The sequence below is a fragment of the Protopterus annectens genome, chromosome 10.part0, assembly GCF_019279795.1.
Source record: "Protopterus annectens isolate FY-2018-M chromosome 10.part0, PAN1.0, whole genome shotgun sequence".
NCBI classification, from domain to species: domain Eukaryota; kingdom Metazoa; phylum Chordata; order Ceratodontiformes; family Protopteridae; genus Protopterus; species Protopterus annectens.
This window is the reverse complement of record NC_056744.1, coordinates 118,169,929-118,189,001: the sequence shown is the minus strand read 5'-3', so window position 1 is coordinate 118,189,001 and position 19,073 is coordinate 118,169,929. Positions and strand designations below refer to the sequence as shown.

General features: G+C 40.8%; 2 protein-coding genes across 2 annotated transcripts in view; one reads left to right on the top strand and one right to left on the bottom strand.

The window, feature by feature from the left end:
* The window catches only part of NOL11 (nucleolar protein 11), a 1,613,635-nt gene that overhangs the window by 617,872 nt on the left and 976,690 nt on the right, over positions 1–19,073 (top strand). The gene's annotated exons all lie outside the window — the stretch shown is intronic.
* Positions 1–19,073, bottom strand: part of DRG1 (developmentally regulated GTP binding protein 1) — a gene marked incomplete in the record, with an annotated part of 230,452 nt that overhangs the window by 154,954 nt on the left and 56,425 nt on the right. Inside the window, 1 exon segment of the mRNA XM_044085090.1 lies at positions 18,258–18,327. Coding sequence (XP_043941025.1) covers positions 18,258–18,327 — 70 coding nt within the window.

The following is a 19,073-nucleotide window of genomic DNA, read 5'->3' as shown; positions in this document are numbered from 1 at the left end:
TTGAAGTTTGCACTGAACCAGTCTGCCAAGATGTTGGCGATATTGGTCAGTTCAGTGTATTTTGTTCCATTCTGCACTAACTCCGAGCAGATCTGAGCATTGCCACTTAGATTCTTGACATAGCTAAAGAATGCTTTGGGGTTATCTTTGTAGTACTTGGCAATTTTTCTTTCAAAGTTCACCTTGGATAATTTTATGAGGGATCGTAGTTTCTTGCGGATACTGATCATGGATGTCTTCCCTTCTTGGGATTTTACTCTTTTCTGTACTAGTTTCCTCCTATTGTATAGCTTGTTTATGGCAGGGGTCCACCAGACTGGTTTCCTTTTCTTAGAGGAGAGAGTCTTGGTTTTGCTTCGGATAGCATGATCCATGCATTCTTGTAGGTGTCCGTAGAATGCATCAGTAAAGGATTTTGCAGCTTGGACAGCATTATTCTTCAGCATGAGGGCTTTGAAACTTTCCACCTCGGTCTTAAGTAACATGAAGTTTGCTTTTGAAAGGTTTTTCACAGTGGTTTCCTTGTCCGGGGGTAGGGGCAGAATGTGGCAATCCAGAGTGATTTGTTTATGGTCAGATCTAACCAGCGAGGGGTTTACGTCCGGTGTGGAACACCGGTCACCCATGTTGGTGATGACCAGGTCCAATATGTCACCTCTGGTGGGAGTGTTGACCAGTTGATCCAGGGCGTTTGAGTTTATAAATTCTAGGAAATGTTGGGCAAGGGAGTAAGTACTAGCAAATGTTGGGCAAGGGAGTTAGTACTTGAGTAGTTCTCCCAGTTCATGTTTGGGTAATTGAAATCACCCAATATTAGGGTGTTTGGTAGGACCTTTATATTTCCCAGTGTTTCCAGAAACGCTGAATAGGGGTCCTGGGACATGGTGGGTGATCTGTAGCAAGCTACAACTTGAATTGCAGTTTTGCCAGGTTGTTATAGTTGCATGTGGATGATCTCTGAAGCATCGTGCTGTGCCACTAACCTGGAGGTGTGGGTATCCTTGATGAATATGGATATCCCCCCGCCTTTTGTATTTCGGTCCAGGTTCTGTGGCCAAAATGTAATTTCTACAAGAAGTCTGGTAAAGTGCTAGACTAAAGCTAGTAAAAGTGCAGGAGAGGAGAGCTAGCAGATCTAATGGAAAAATTGAAGAGCAGACTTTGGCACCGCTCAGAAGCGTACAAACAGTCCTGGACTAGACTAGTTACAGGAAAGGTGGGAAACAAGTGCAAACACAGGCTTTTAAACCAGAAAGTTGAAAGAGATGGAAAGACTGCCCAAACGGCCAATAAACTACAATTTCTGGGCCAGAATCCATTCCTCTTGTGGTAGACTACCTAATGCTTACCACTCCCAATGACAAGCTAGAAGGCTTCCCTCCAACACAGGCTACCTAATGCTTACCACTCCCACTGACAAGCTAGAAGGCTTCCCTCCAACAGAGAAAGGCTTGGGAGGCTCAAAAGCTTACAAACAGTCCTGGATACAAGCAAATCTGTATCTGGACAAGACTAGTTACAGAAGAGTTGGGAAACAAATGCAAGCTTTTAAACCAGAAAGTTGAAAGAGATGAAAAGACTGCCCCCAAATGGCCCATAAACTAAAATTTCTGGGACAGAAACCACTCTTGTGGTAGATGGGCTACCTAGTGCTTACCACTCTCACTGATAAGCTAGAAGGCTTCTCTCCAACACAGAAAGGCTTGGGGGGGAGGGGGACTCAGAAGCTTACATTCCTAGATATAGCAAATCTGTATCTGGACTAGACTAGTTACAGGAAAGGCAGGAAACAAGCTTAAAATATTTATTTGTTTGCAATTAAGTTAAATGACAAAAAAAGGGCAGAAGGCAGTACATTAGGGGGCTACTAACAAGCAGTAGTAAGTGCAGAGTAAGAGCAACTGAACAGATAAAAGCACACAGAACCGCAAGCTTAAGACAGTTACAGTAATAACAGCTAAAAGTATATATATTCTTTTGTTTGGGGGGGGGGGGCAGAGCAGGATTAAGAGGCTACAGGGGTTGTCTTCTGTACACCGTAGAGAAAGCTGAAGAGATGGGACTAGTAGGAGTGTCTGAAATCAAAATATGGTCTCATTGTACTCAGTTGAGTGAGCAAATTCAGTTTTATACACCCCCTTTAAAAAAATCAGCAGCTTCTGTTCCAGACTCAAACATATTCCAGTATCAATACCTTCCTGGGAGGGAAGGCAGTCAATGACCTGCAATCCAGACTCCTACTTGAAGTCTTCCCACTATTATGTTTCCCTCTAGTTATTTTCTCCCAGTATAAAAAGACAACAAAGCCACAGACCTGCACTTCGGCTCAAAGCCTTCAAAGAGTAAAAAATCATGACACTCATCCTTTCTTATATACAATAAAATCTCAATCAATTAATATTTAATCTAAATGGTTCCAAAAAGTGTTATATTTTAAAATAAAATAGTTTCTCAATAATCTGTCCTTAATATTGATACATTCCCCTAAAAACACCACCACTTTCAACCACCACTTTCTCTAAAATACGTCCTTTCAAATCATCAGGTTTGGCATTATGAAAAATGTGCAAAGTGACTTCCTAAAAGACTTACTTCTGATGTCACTGATATGTTCCTGAAATCGGGTTTTGAAGGCTTGACCTCTCTCTCCAATGTAATACAAGTTACAAGTACATTTTAAAGCATAAATCACTCCTTCTGTACTACATGTACAGCATATCCTAGAATAAAACTCATTTATCTTAAGGAAAAAATTCACTACCTGTTTACAGATGGAACATTTATTACAAGTTATGTGCCTACATTACTAACAATATTTGTATCTATAGTGACATCTGGTGGTAGAAAGCGGCTATGTACAACCATATCAGCTACGTTTCTGCTTCTTTTGTATGAGAGATTAATATGATTTTGTAACAAATGCCTCAAATCTTTATCCCTAGTTAACATGGGCCAATGTTGTCGTACCTCCCTGACTACATGTTCTGACAGAATATTAAAGGTGTTCACAAAATATACTTATTTTTATTACCTTAATTTCCATTATATGTTCTTCCCCTTTATTTTTAACTAGACCACCTCGACTTATACCGTCACTTATATTATTAGTAACAATAGGCCTATACCAATTTTCTAACACTGTAAATTTTGACTCACCATTTTGATATCATAACCTCTCAATTAAAAAGAGCTTAGGTACTCGCCATAACGTTCCTTGTTTGTTGTCCTTGATCTTGCCTTCCTTCTTTCTGGTTGAGTTCAGACTCGGCCGTATACTATAGCTCAAGAGCTTTTCCTGGTTGGAGGCTAGCCCCTACCCAATCATGCCTAGCGGGAGTTACCCAGATCTAGTTTGTGATAACGGGAACTAATCTAAGGGGGCTGTGAAAGCCAACACATTCTGGCTAGGCTTATAAGTGCCTTTGGGCAGATAGCCTAGTACCTACCTATGAACCTACTCTCCAAACACTAGACTATGCAAGTAAAAAACTAATAGATTTTTACATATAAAAGAGAACACCTGAGTATAAAGGTGTAAATAATCAGCAAAGGGATAGAAAGGAAGTCTAGCTATAACTAACTGGTATGGTAAAGGGGAACTCAGCCAGTGTATCCAATGAGAGGAATTCCTCTTGATCCTCCATGAATGGGGAAGGAGGGTGGGACGCAAGGAAGGCAAGATCAAGGACAACAAACATGGAACGTTACGGTGAGTACGTAACTTCTTTATGTTATGTTGTCCCTATCTCGCCTTCATTCTTGGTGGTTGGGACAGTGTCCCCAGCACCTGTTTCTTGTGTGGCTCACTGGAAAAGACTCTTCCAGAACAGATCATCCTTTGGTTTCACAGTCCTGGAGGCTACATCTACTTTGCAATGAGTGATAATAGGCATGAGGATTAGCCCATGTAGCTGCCGCACAGATCGAATCTAAAGGCAGTCTGGCTTGAAAGGCAATAGGAGGTAGCCAAGGCCCTAGTTGAGGGTCCTGTAACTTTTCTTGGAGGTTTTTTGTTCCGCAAATCACTTAAAGGTCACTTTTGAGAATTACCTTTTCTATTCTCTGCAAAGGATAGAAACAATTGGTCGGATTTTCTGATGTCCTTGGTCCTGTGTAAATAAAAACATAACTGTCTATGAACAACCAATTGATGGAGCTTATACTCTGCCTTGTTGTCATGACTGGGGAAGAATACAGGAAGCTCTATGGATTGATTCAAGTTGTACTCTGAACACACCTTTGGTAAGAAGGATTTTTTTCTGAGAGACTATCTTTGTGGAAAATCAAGTATGGAGGACAAATTGATAAGGCCTGTAATTCTGAAACCCTCCAGCTGAGGTAATGCCAGTCAAGAAAAGGGTCTTCCATGTCAAAAATTTTAGGGGACAAGTAGCAGATGGCTCAAGGGGGAAATAATCAGAGCTGCTTTTAAGTCCCAGGGGGAGGTTCTCTTATTGGAGGACTTGGATAGTACCTCTTAGAAATGCTTTGCATAGCCTATGGGACATAACATTAGAGCCCATTTCTCCCACATGAAAATTAGAAATGGCAGCCAGCTGAACCCAGATAGTGGCTGCAGCTGCTCCTCGCTCAAAAGTTTCAGCAAGAAATTCGAGAAGTTTTGAAATGGGTGCAGTAAAGGGATCAGTAAAGGGATCAATCTCATTCTTGTGTGTCCAAAAACAGAACCTCTTCCATTTACTAGCATAAAGTTTCCTGGTAGTGGGTTTGTGGGAGGAAAGCAAAATGTGTTGAACTGCCGGGGAAATATCAGGAAGCCTGATTAAGACTAAGTGGAGAAACCAAGCTGTCAGCTTGAGAGTTTGGATGGAAGGGTGGAGCGCACCTGAGTGATGCATCAGAAGATCTGGAACTGGGTCCAGGATCCAAGGCTTCCCCTGCAGATGAGGCCAAAGGAATGGGAACCATATCTGACAAGGCCAGAAAGGGGCAGAGAGGATTATTTTGTAACCCAGCGACTTTGCTTTAAGAACCTTTGGGATCAGGGGGAATGGTGGAAAGGTATAAAGCAGTCCCGGGGGCCAATCGTGAACAAGTCCGTCCCTGGGTGACTGTCCCGCTGGTGGGACTAGGGCAAAGTAGCTGCTGCATTTGTTGTTGTGGGGGGTGGCAAAAAGATCACAGCATGGTTGGCCCCATGTGCAAAAAATCAAGTCTGCAATTTCCCGTTTCAGAGACCACTCGTGAGGCATCAGAATCGCCCTGCTGAACTTGTCCACTATCATGGTGGATTTCCCTGAAATGTGCGCTGCGAACAGAAAACGTTGGGAAGAGATCGCCCATTGCCATACACATACAGCCTCCTGACACAAGGCATAGAACCTGCTTCCGCCCTGTTATTTGATGTACCATACTACCGACATAATGCCTGTCTGAATTGCTACAGCCACTGTAGGTAGAGAGTCTTGAAGTGCTTGCAACATCAGAAGCACCGCTCTAGGACATTGATGTTTGAACAGTTCCAGATAATGCCCCCCTACCCTATCTGGGAAGCGTCTGTGGTCACTGTGGCTACAAGTTGGGGGGGGGGGGGACGGCATTTTGTCACCTGAGGGGATTGAAGTCACCATTCCAGATTCTTCTTGCAGGACTCTGTGATTAAAATCTGATGTGACATTGGTAAATACTGGAATGACCATTGAGCAAAAAGGAGCCACTGCAGAATTCTCATGTGGAAACATGCCATAGGGACCAGAGTAATTGCTGCAGCCACTGAACCAAAGACTGAGGACAAATCTTGCCCGATTTCTCTTTTTCATCATGAGGATTGAAACTTAACAATGAATGGTTGGCACCCTTTCCCGAGACAGCTTTGCTATCATGGCCCTAGTGTCCAAATCTGCCCCTATAAATGTAATATATATTGACAAGGCAACAAAGCAGACTTTTCGTAGTTTATGGTGATGCCTAGTTGTGAACAAGTGTGAATTGTGGAGTCCCTTGCCTTGATTAGCTGATGCTCGGTGGGGGCAATAAGGAGCCAGTCATCTAGATATGGAAACGCGCGGAATCATAGACGCCTCAGGTGAGCCGTAACTACTGACGTGCATTTGGTGAACACCCTGGGGGCTGTGGTGAGACCAAAGGGCAGAGCTCAGAACTGGTAATGACTGGCTCCCAGCTGGAAGCATAGATATCTCCTGGCTCTGGAAGCATAGATATCTCCTGGCTCGCCTGTCCATTTTTATGTGGTATTGACACATCCAATTGCCCTGACCCAAAAAGGAAAGAATGGATTGCAGTGTTACCATCCGGAACTTTGTTTTCTTGACCGATTTGTTAAGTCTGCTGAGATCCAAAATGGGCCTCTAGTCCCATGTCTTTTTGGGACTAAAAAGAACCTGGAGTAAGTTCCGGATTCAATTTGGTCTGCAGGGACTTCCTGGGTGGCTTTTTTTTTCTAGCGACCTTTGAACTTCTAGGTTTGCTTGATCCCGAAGATTGGGTGGAACATCTGGGATTGACTGTCGTTTCCTTGTTAAGGGGTGGTTGGGAGAAGGGAATTTTGTAACCCCTGGATATTATCGATAGTACCCATGTATCTTCTGTGACTGTCTGCTAGGTATTTGGGTACGAGGATAACCTGCCCCTGACTGCCTCTAGAGGTGGACAGTCTGCCTCCCTTCAAGAGCGCTGGAAGGAGCAACCAGAGAATGCATCTATCACCCTGATTCTAAGGACCCCCCCGTCGCAAGACCAGCATCTTCCATTACTTTCCCCTTGTTATTTTCCCCTCTGCCCCTGGGGAAAAAATCTCCAAGGGTGTCAGGCGAAGCTCCCTGGGATTTCTAGAACCACATCTTCCCGCTCTTCTGATCTTTTGGGCAAGGTCTAGAAGGAGCGGAAAAATGTACTCCCAAAGCAGAGAGTTTTGCCATCCCATTCACACCTGGTAAATCTCTCCTTTACCAGAGGCCCGAACAATGAAGAGCCGTCAAGGGGGTGTTGGTAAAGGAGGACTTGAAGGTGCATCCAGGAGCGTCTCCGTAAGGCAACTCTTGTGCCTGCTGCCCTACTCGCTCCATCTGCTGCATAAGAGATCAGTCGCATGGAAGAGTTAAACTACAGAAGTCAAGGTTGCAAGCTGAGAAGCTGCCTTTCCTGCAGCTCCCTCAGCTGTAGGATCCTGTAGGGTATCTCCCAACTCCTTGAGGAGATACCTCTGACGGCAAAGGAAGTGGGACAAATAATTCAACAAGCCGAGCATAAAGGCCGCTGAAGAAAACATATGCTTCCCATACCTGTCCATCGTATGGGACTCTGTTCGGCGGATGGACAAAGGTTTAGTTCTTTCTTAGTGGCTGCTGCCACCATCATAGCATCAACAGGCACGCCCTTAGATAAAAAAAACTCGTCATCCAGAGCAGTTATAAATTTATTGGGCCTCCGCGGAACTGGTTCCATGGTCTCTGGAGAGCTCCACGCCTTCTGACTCACTACGGCCAATAGTGGGTTAAAAGGCAGACACACCCAAGAGGTGGAGGGTCAGGAACCAAATGCATCCAGGTACACAGACTTGTCCTCAGAAGGGGCAAGGGACTTCCAGTCACCCCTCTGCCTAAGGATTTCCAGGGTGTCCGAAAATGAGACATCCTCAAAGGGGGACCCTTCCGAGTCATCCAAGTCTGTGTCTGAAGTCAGCTTCACAGAGGAGTCCAAGTGCTTCCTCTTACACTTCCTCTTCAGAGGGACCTCCTCCAGGAGTTGCTCTGGGGAGGTTTCAGAAAAGGTGGGGTTGCCCAATGGGGAGTCCTGGAGCATAGGTTCACTACGCTTGGGGTGGGGGGGTTCAGAGGCAGACACCGGCGCTGAAGGAGAAGGGGCCAATGGAGCAGAGGGTGGAGTGGTCTCAGAGAACAGCACATGCCTCATCACCTCGAAGGTACCTAGGTCCCAGCCCGAAAGAGTCTCCAGCTCCGAAAAGCCTGGAGATCTCCGAACAGAGGGCTATGGCTGAGAGGCCAATGTAGGTACAGAGCTCACCTGAGCTGAAGCCCCGAGAGGGAGAGTAGGGTCAGACAAGGGTCCGATGCCACTCACCCCCCCCCCCCGGAGCCGACTAGGGAGTGTCGGCGCCCAGATCCCTCGATAGAATGGGAGTAATGAGGAGATCGGAGCAGAAGTCGGAACTGAGAGACCGGAGGTTATCTGAACGGACTGTTCCACCAACTCCGGCCCCAAACTCAAGATAGATAGTCAGAGGAGGAAATCGATAATGATGTGGGTTGGATTGCCGGCACCATTTTCTTGTGGGCTGGGCCTGATAATAATTTTACTAATGCCGGTGTCTCGTGAAGCCTCTTCACCACCCTCTCATCATCATCCGAAAGACTTGCCCTTCTCCACATCATCATCCGAAAGACTCCTGGATGACCAAGAGGAATGGGTGGAAGACTGATGACAGTCTGTCACAGACTGCAAGAGCAGAGAATGTCGAACAGACCACATCAGTTCCAGAGAGGGAGACCTGGTTCTCTTGCGAGTCCTTCTGCTTCAAGACTACTGATGGAGCTGCCGAAGAAAGAGCCTTTTTAGAACCAACACTCGGATCTGGCAATGTTGAAGATTTGTCCTTAACTTTGGATGACTCCGATATTGGAGCAGACGAGGATGATGGTTTAGTGGATTTACCTGTTTTTTTTGTTGGCAGAGTCCCCTCCGTAGAGGCATCAAAGGGGCCCGTTAAGCCTCACAAACTACTATTTTTCTCTCCTGCAGGACCCAGGATCTAAAAGCATGGCATATAGAGCACGAGTCCTGCAGGTGTACGGCCCCTAAGCAATAAACACAGCTCGTATGCCCGTACGTAAGGATCATCTTTTGGCAGCACCAGTCACACTTCTTAAAACCCTGAACGTTCTCTTTAGCGGAATCTTTAGACATAATAATAACAAGTGTGTGTTTTAAGTCTGACTAACAACTAAGAACAAAGGCCCTGTAATAATACACAAAGTTAAATTGCCAATAAACAAGCTTCACTACAAACAATAAAGAAAAACGTTTCTTTTTTTTTTTTTGAAAGGAAGGAGTGAAGAGGGAGAGCCTCTAAGCTAAAATGGCAAACTCCCCCAATGAGGAGAGCCTCTAACTTAAACGGCTGCTCCTAGAAATGAAGGGAATGAGGGGAAAGCCCTCTAACTAAAAATGGGGCTGAAGGGAACCCTCTAAGTTAAACGGGTTCTCAAGGAAAAAGTAGGCCTAAAGTAAAAACGACAGCTACAACAAAACAGCAAAAGGTTTGAACGAACACTACCCTATAAAGAAACTCTCCAAGTATCTAATAACGATTTAACAAATACTTAGAAACATGTTGTAATTTAGTCAAAAAGAAAAAACACATAGCCTGAGCCAGTAATTCGCAATCTTGACACTGCAAGCGGCAAACGAGATCTGGGTAACTCCCACTAGGCATGTTGAGATAGGGGCTAGCCTCAAACCAGTAAAAGCTCTCGAGCTATAGTATAAGACAGAGTCAACCAGCAAGAACAAAGGCGAGATAGGGACGACATATCATATTTCCTGCTTTTAATATTTCTTTTTCAAAAGCGGTATCCAAACTGTATAATTTATTACTTCTGAAAAATTCATTATATGGTAATACTGACATAAGATGTTGTGGATGGCAATTATTACCATAGAAAAATAAATTTTGGTCAGATTTTCTATGAATAGCTGTACAGAAACCCTTTAGAACAATGTCTAAAAAGATAACGCGTCCCATTTGAATACCATCAAACTTAAAACCGAAATTTGTAAATCTTCTATAAAAAAGACAGAGTTTGTCTATCACCACACAAAAAAAAAATCAGATCAATAAATCTGAAATATTGGACTACCCGTGATTATAAATCTATTTCCAATTTGGCCATTACAATATTGGCATGCATGGGAGCAAAGGCTGCCCCCATTGCCGTGCCCTGCAATTGATGAAAAACACTGCCATTAAACAAAAAAATTTAAGACAAAAATTAACCAATTCTATTTAAATATTAGCTAAGGGGGGAACCCCCTTAAAAATAAAATAATGCTTGCATACCATCATTATGTTTTATTTTGGTGTATAAAACTTTTCACATCCAAACATACCAATACATGGTCTTTTTCCAAACATTCTTATTGATCTTGTCCAAAAATCCTGGCTGTCTTTACTGTATGATGGTAAAGGGACAACAAACTTAAATATTCATGCAACAAAATACAAATATTTTTCAAAAATATTTCTCAGCAGAAACAATTGGTCTTACCGTTTCAATTCAAAATACCTTTATGTGTCTTGGGTAAACAGTAAAATAAAGCAATACACGTATTGGCAGCGTTAAACTTTTTCCAAATCATTGGTTGTAAAATACCCCAAATGTAAGCCCTTCTTTAACAAATCTTGACACTCTTCAATAGCTGCATAGTACAGTCTTAATTTCACATCTTTCATATACATTACTATCATTTAAATGAGCATAGCACATCTCAGCATACTGCACATAGTTAAAGATTACAATTTGATTCCTCTTCCTCTTATCAACTTGTTTAACTATCAACTTTCGGTCTGCACAAATAGTCCTAAAGGCAGACCATTGTTCTTTAGTTAAACTGTATTTCACATTTATCTTTAACAAATTCAGAATACAAATTCGCAACCCAAAAATTCAAAGTACAGATAAAACTTTGTAAATTAATATTTGTGTATGGAGGTATAAATTGAGACTTACCCTGGATCTTATTAGTATCCAATTCATTATAAGCATTAGTTACATTGTCAACAAAACCATCTTCATACAACATGCATGAATAAAAGGAATCATTTATGCTGTCAATTTCCTCTAACTCCATATAAAATTTTTTTTTTTTTGAGTAAACAAAATCTATGAGATGTAACTTCCTGCCCAATTGAAACAATTCACTTTTCAAAACATATAACCTAGTACTGAAATAACCATCTCAGAGACATCAATCCCACACAAATTCAACACTAAACAAAAATTAAAATTACAGGTCTCACCTTTCAGTTCCATCTGGTCTTATTGTTTCCAGCGTTCTCCATTGTCCCCAGTCACTCTGGCCTTTTTGCTTCCCCTGGAAATGGTTGTTGCCATTCTGAAAGGGACGGTGTTGAAATCAGTCAGGTTTTGGGCTATCAGTAAGGGTGGCTAGTCCACACTTTCATTTTCTCCCTCCGTGGTAGTCTCTGTATCTTCCGAAGTGGCAAAAGAAACAGATGCAGAAGTGGAAGTATTTTTAAAAACTTTACCACCCCCATGTAATGGTACTGCCCTAGGATTTGCGTATCCATAGAAACACCGTATCAGTACTGTAATCCTGGATATCCCTGTTAATTTTGTTGCTTTTTCTCTCCACTGATTCACGTTCAAAATCCAACAGTATAATTTCCCCCAATAGTTCATCCATTCATAGGTTCATACTACGTTAACAGAGCCATTGTAAGCCTAGTCAATTACCCTTGTGAGACTCAAACACTGCACCTTGTGTTTGTAAGGCAAACACCTTAACCATTAGGCCACCCTCCCAACCCTAAAATAAGGGCTTGTCCAGGATTTGAACCAAAGACCTCTCTCACCCTAAGCAAGACTCGTACCCCTATACCATCAAGCCACATTCATGGAGCACAAAAATGTTTTTCCAGTTTGGCACTTAACGAAAGTATTCCCTCCTTTAATTTATGTTGTTTCAGAAGGTCTCTTTCCACCAAGATCCAGACCCATTCCATCGAGCATTGGTGTGCTGCCACACCCGCCTTTTAAGTGGTCATCATCTTTATTCTCTGGATCAAACAGGGTAGTGGGCGACTTGAATGCTTTAAGCCTTGAGGGGCTATATTCAGTTCCACATATCTTTTTAGGCAAAGAACATTCAAATGTGTACTAGTTGCTTTCCATAGTAAACTTTCCAACCTTTCATTCAATTCTCGCACTTCAGTAGATAACAGTCATACCTGTAGAGCCCAAAGCAGGGATTCCACATACTCTGAAGGCTTTGAATCAAAGCGCTAAGTCTTTAATACATTTATACAGGTCTTTTCTGTGGCTTTGTTGCGGTCTTTTTATATTTTGTTTTTAGTGTGGTGACTTTTTATTTTCTCCCAATACCATGGTTCCTTTGTCAATTCTCTACAGTAAATTCTAGCTGAATCTTGCCCATTTTCTATGCATGTAGTTGCAGTTACCCTGTTGGACAGGTTTCCTTTCTCAGTTCTCATTTTGGCTTACAATACTTCCTTCCTACTTTACAAATATCATATTCTGTAGAGTGAATCTCCTTAAGGATCTGCGTCAAAATCCTACTCTCCTTGTTTCTCAAACTTCCAGTTTCATCATTCCCTTGCACTTTGATTTACAACTCTCTGCTTCCTTTACACATGTGAACCTTAACTGCTCAGCTTGTCAAATCAGGTAATCTTAAACCACCCTGTTCTATGGGGAGATCCAATTTATCCCACTCAGCCTTTACTTCTCTTCCCCTCCTAAACAGGATTTATTACCATCTGCAATTTTTCTTCTGCTTGATAAAAATTTGCATAACTTGTACATAAAATTATATGAAGATATTTTCATTGCTTACATCTTTTCCAGAAGAGCTTAATTTCCTTTAGTCTCTTCCCACCTGTCATAGCAGAATCCTTTCTAATCTACATACCCAAACACTAACTACATCTTATGCACAAATATAGGCACTACCGAACCAATTTGTGTATGTGATGATTAGTTTACTGCTATAAAACCTACGTCCCAAAAAGACTGTCTCAAAATATCAAAATGCCCTTTCTGGATTTTAAGTACAAAATATTTGCAAATGAAAATTTCTTCTTGATCAGCTTAATTTTTTATATCTTGAATTTTAAGAGTCACTTATTTGTTTTGCCAAATAGCTGTAAAATAAAGCAAACGGGGGGGAAAATGACACTCCTGCTTTGATCAAGCACAGCTTGTCAAACAGGAACCTTCAGACCTTACTACTTGCCTCTAACACTTTATATATCCTAATCTGGGAATGTAAAAGTTTCCACTGCCCAAATCAAATTCCAAGCTGACTACATTGATTGCTTTCAATGCTCAAGTTCTACTAATAGTGGCATTTCCTTGCATTCAGCTGCCAGCTGGAATATCATGATTCTATTAAAATGCTGTCAAAAGGTTTGCCTCCCCTCCACAAAGCCGTAATAAGCCATAGTATCAATTTTGGCAACACCTTTATCTATATTGCCAAAGAAAATGGAAAACGCAATTTATGATTTAAAACTAAAATGATTCTAATTGAAGCTGCTGCTGAAGGATATTCACCCTCATTGGGTAACAGAGACAGACAACAGCTTTCTTCAAAGATACTGGTGCTACCATCTTCCCTCTTTTTTTAAAAAATACAGGGAAACCTTCAAGGACTATCACTTTCTTCCCTCCCAACTTTCACTGGAATACTGTATGCATCTACAGACCAACCAACTGAAAGAGTATACATTTCTCATCCCTAGCCTAGCTATTAACTGGTGAGATTTACCTTCCTCCAACCTTTGCAGTCTTCCAAAAATATTTCTGCTTGTGCCTTTTTCTTGATTCCTACTTTATACAAATTAAAAAAAAAGGTAGTGAGTGGAGTTAGCCAACAGGAACATTTCTAAACTCATGCATATTATCCAAATACCACCTTATTTTCCCTTTAGCTCTCAGCAGCTGTTCCTGTTCTACAAGATTCCTTTTGTATTGCAATCGACCCTTCTAATTCTTATTAATTGTACATTTCCTGCCTTGTTCTTAAATTCCATTTTATCCTACTCACCAATTACCCCTTTTGAAGAAATGACTATCTTCTCTAATAATTCTCAGATCATTTCTACTACCAATTCCCTAAATTCTTCTCTTAGCAGGAGATTAGGAAAGTGCCAGTTTCTCACTTTTAATTAATCTGCATTTTAGCTTACCACTGCATAATCTGAAATAGCTATTAGACGTGTGTCAAAGCTTTCAATCAGATACACGTGCTCATGTGAAATAATTTCTATCCATTCTAGTCAAGCTACTGTACCTTGGGGAATATGTGCATTCTATGCATTCAGTAAATAGCAAGAATTCACACTTTCTTTAGCAAATACTCATTTCTTCAGACGTCTACCCTCTTGTTATTTTCTCTTCTAAATCCCCTCCCAGATACATCCCTCACTATTTTAAAATCAGCTTCTAGTGCTCACTAAAATACTTCCTGTCAAAAAGTGGACTTCTCGCAAAATTCTGTTAAGTTGCATAATTGCAGTTTTGGGTTGAATATAAACATGCCAGTTTAATCACAGTCAAAAACTCCTTGCTACCACAATGTACTAGTCTTCTTCACTCTAACACTTTACCAGCTCTAACAATAAATATGGTTATCCCCTTTCCTTTACCCCTGACATCCTACCAAATATCTAGGCCAAATTCTCATGCTCATTCTATCCAGGTATGTTCCCTGCAGCATTGCTATTTGCACCCCACATATCTTAAGAACTCCTTGCTTTTTGCCTATAGCTGCAAGCCAGTTTACATTCCATGACAATATGGAGAGAGTAGCCATTATAATCGAAAACTATTACTCCCACCTATTATATAGGACTATACGACAGATTTTATAAATGCATTTCCAACTTTTAGTTTACATGCACACATTGAATGTTTGACAGGCTGATATTTTATACAGCCGCTGGTTATGTCCATTTGAACTAGTCACTTTAAGATGTTCTGCTTCAATGACAACACTCAAAATCCTCACTAAAGTTTCAAAACCGTCTCATGCACTTAACTTACAAAGAGGAACTACGTACATTAAAATAAATAAATAAAAAGTTATCCCTCCACATAGAGGTTATCCCAGATGGACAGCTGCAGTAATAGGCATTACCTGTTCTAAAACCAGAGTTACCTATGCTAAAGCACTTGCTATAGCTGTTTTGACATACATGGATTGCTTCCAGTTCTTTTATTGCTATTCCCATCCTAGGTGTGAAAAAGCTTGCATACTGTAAGTAAACATTACCTTTTAACAAAGAAAAAAGTGCACTGGCCAGCTTTAATACTTTAAACTGTGCATTGTTATACTAAAATTAAAGGTTGCTGGGGAGGAAACTATTTTATTCCATTCCCAAAATACAAACATTTTTCAATGAACTACTTATTAATGCAACTCTCAAAATGTTGCACATTATATTCTTATTTCACGAATGCACACACCTTCAAGACCACTCATCTCAAGCAAAACGCTTGGTAAGGAAAGAAAAGGGGGGCTGACTACAGTTTAAGCCAAAGACATTAATCCAGGTAACCACCCTGTAAAAACAAATCACCTTAATTCCATATATAAAGCAAATGGATACACTTTTACATCCCCAACCCCAGCAACCTAGCATGACATTATAATTAACTTGAACTTGCTTCTTTCCAGCCCTTCTTACCTGGTTACACAGTTTAAAGCTACGATACATTACAACTAAGAAAAAATACCTTCAGCATACACAGCAGTCAGTGATAAACTATCCCCAACTGCACCCTATTCAAAACTGCAGTACAATATAGCACGCACAATATAGCATGCAAAGTAAAATTAGTAACAATCTGTTGAACGTTTCTTCAGTCCCTTACGGGGACTACTGTTTAAGTAGGATGTACGCTTTACACTTCACACATTAGATTAATAATAAATTCAAATGTTTCCATCCACTTGTAAAGCCAGCTTTCACATGTCTAAATCTATTATCTAACTGGAATTGTGGTTTTAGACCTCTATTCACTAGAATGTTTTAATCATTTCTGATCTCCATTTTCCCAACACCAGTTTGTTTCACATCCAAAGCGCTTCTAAATCTTTATATCAGCGATCAGTGCCCATTTTTTGTTGCTCAAGCATTTTCCTTTAGAAAAAACATAAAATATTTTACTGCCAAAGTCTCTATTGACTTTGTTACTGTCAGGGAAAAAACAGATTTTTCACCTGGTGACGGACAAGGGGCTAAACCTTTTCTTTCTTACCCTGTTCTGCATCCAGAAATGTCTGATCATACAGAAAAAACATTCTGAAGACAGGAAAGTACATCACACCTGCCTCGATATTCCTCGACTGCTGGGATAAACTTTATTCATCTGGCAGAAAATCATTTTCCACAACAATGTCCCCAATTTTAAACTTTGTCACAATTTTGTCAGGATCAACTCTTTCTGTTGGTGTGACTGTATCTTTACTAATACAGGTCTTAGCTGCCTTCTGGGGATTAGTTTGAGCATACAAAACAATGTGCTCTTTCAATTAACAACTCCTGCTGTTTAACAATCTAGTTGCTTACTTGCACCTTCAATTAACTAATTTTGCTGCTTACAGTTTTCTCTGATACAGCATAAATTCTCCTGCACAGTGTATTCTATTACTTTTTAAAAACAGTTTAAGATAACCCTCATACTAAGACCAACTTTTCATTTCAGCCCCTGACTTTTGCAGTTTAATTAAAGCATCCGACTAGCTAGTCAATGCTATAAAAAAAAAAAAAAACTACGCATTCCTACAGTGTTTCACTTATTTTGAATACCATAATGCACATTCTTCCAGAAATTCTACAGGAAAATAAATCTTGTATGAAAGCTTGAAACAAACTACTTTTGTGCCAAACAGCTGCAAGATTCACAGCTGGAGTTCTCTTCTGTTTTATGCTGTGTTACTTTCTCCAAATTTCTTCTTTGCTGGCATTCAGGCAATGTAATTTTTAGCCAGTAACCAAATTATATAAAATTTGAAAGCTTCAGTATCTTTCCACAATTGCAGTTTTCACACTGGGAGAGCACTAATCAACTTGTTAAATCAGGGGTCTATATTACGTGATCGAAACCTTAGGTTATCGAACACCTAAACGTTGATCGCTAAATATCGAACCCTTAAGATCGAAAACTGCCGTTTCCACATAGGGAAACAATGATTTGGCCAAATTAAAAGAAAAAATTAAACAGAAATGAAATGGGGGGGGGCTTCACCCCCCACCCCACCCCCCAATGTGGGGGACTGTGCCCTTAGACAACCTCCTAACTAAATTATACAAACTCCAATATCGCTCTAAAGCGAAGAGAGAACAAAATCCACGTAACAGCCAAACGACTCGTTTCCCTGTGTGGAAACGGCCGTCCGCAATTTTCAGACTTCGACATTTAGTGAACAACCTTTAGGTGTTCGATAACCTAAGGTTTCGATCATGTAATAGGGAACTCAGTACTCAGCCACTTTGGAAGTCTCTGTATCCTATTTCTGATAAAATATACAATGAATATTGAATCTTAAATACGGTAGATTCTTCTTTAGCTCACAACATTTAGTTCCAAGCACTGCCAAACTGTTGCTCTCATTCACAGCAAAAACAGAATTCCTTTGATTGCTTTCTCTTCTGCAATATAGACAAATATGGCACACTGGACCTTCTCTAGTTCGTCACTCGGACTACTCTCACAAGGATGCAGCTCAAATCCTTTAACAGGACACCCAATTTTTTTGGCATTTCTCTGCAGTTTAACCATCATTCCAAACCAAAACCCAGACCAAAAGAAGTTCCCCACCATGAAACTAATCAGTAAAAATAGTGCTCTCCTTCCTTTGCGAGCTAGGAGCTAGCTCTAAAGGAAAAAATATTTCAAGACAGACTATATGTAAAAACAGATTTGCTTAAATCAGAATACTTTAGCTTACTGTAGCTTAAACTAACAAGATACTTGGCAATAAAAATTAACATTTAATCTGAATTATGCAGAAAAAAATGCTAACGGGGTCTGAGATTAAAAATGAATAATGCTGAGATTTCAAGAAGCTGATGCCACAATGGGCCTTCCAGGCTTTAGTTCTGATACAGGTGTAATTAGTCTAGATATCACGGAAAGCTTAGGAACTTGGTACTGAAGAAACTAAGACACACTTGCTAGGTCAACTGTTTACTTGTAAATACCCAGAACTGATAAGTCATGTAACTTCCCCACACCGCAACAAAGGCATACTGTATAAATTGACATGGATACTCTGTGGACTCTAGAGGAAGACAGACGTGTGAATGACGAAAAGCTAGTTGCAACCACAAAGTGGGCTGACTAGACTGTGCTATCTTGTGCTAATGTTATCATCCAAATAGGACTCAGACTTAAATTTTTAATTCTAGGCAAATTAGTCACCACATTTCATTCTTAAGGCACGTTATTCCTAAAATGCAAGAATATGAAAAGAAATCCATCCAGACTCACCAGCAATGACTTGCCGACCTCTGCCTTTACCATCTTTGGCACCCTCAATGATTCCTGGAAGATCAAGCAGCTGGAATAAAAGAAAACATTTAAAATATGCAGTAATACCAGCATGGAAGGCATCTGGTGTACACAAAAGAAAGCAAGCCCTGTTTTCAGTTGCATATTAAACTAATCATGCAACCCACCACCATGACAGACACTCTTCTTCAGTAACTAATCAGGCAGTGGTTATACATGCCAGTTCTACAAAGCAATTCATTTTGAGTTCTACAAAGCAATTCATTTTTTAACAAAGACCTGGCCAATGAACTCCACATAACTACACACCTGCACACACTCTACAAGCGAAATGGATATCCCTAGGGCAAACAGTGTCACTCAATGTTCAACTCAACCCTCAACAAAACTGTGCAGGAGTGGGCATGCACAATAGAAATGCAAGCATAAAAAAGTGGTGCAGGAAAGGGACACCCAAAAAAAGTAATAGACATTCACTTTGTATCCACTATTTCAAAGTCTTCATAACTTCAGTATCTTTGTGGCACTCACTGAACTGCACAGTGAAGTGATTCAACAGACCACAGCATCCTTACCTGCTGACAGTATCCACCTCTTACATTTGTGCATTTTAAATTAAACATTGTTGACAGGGTTAGTACCACTAGGCACATGAGCTAGTTTCAAGGGAGAATAGAGATGGTATTTATTACCAGGGAAATGTGGCCACTGCATCAGGGGAACTTTCCCTACTCTTCATGGATATTGTGGAATCTTTTAAATCCAGCTGAGGTACCACCAACTCAAGCACGAGAC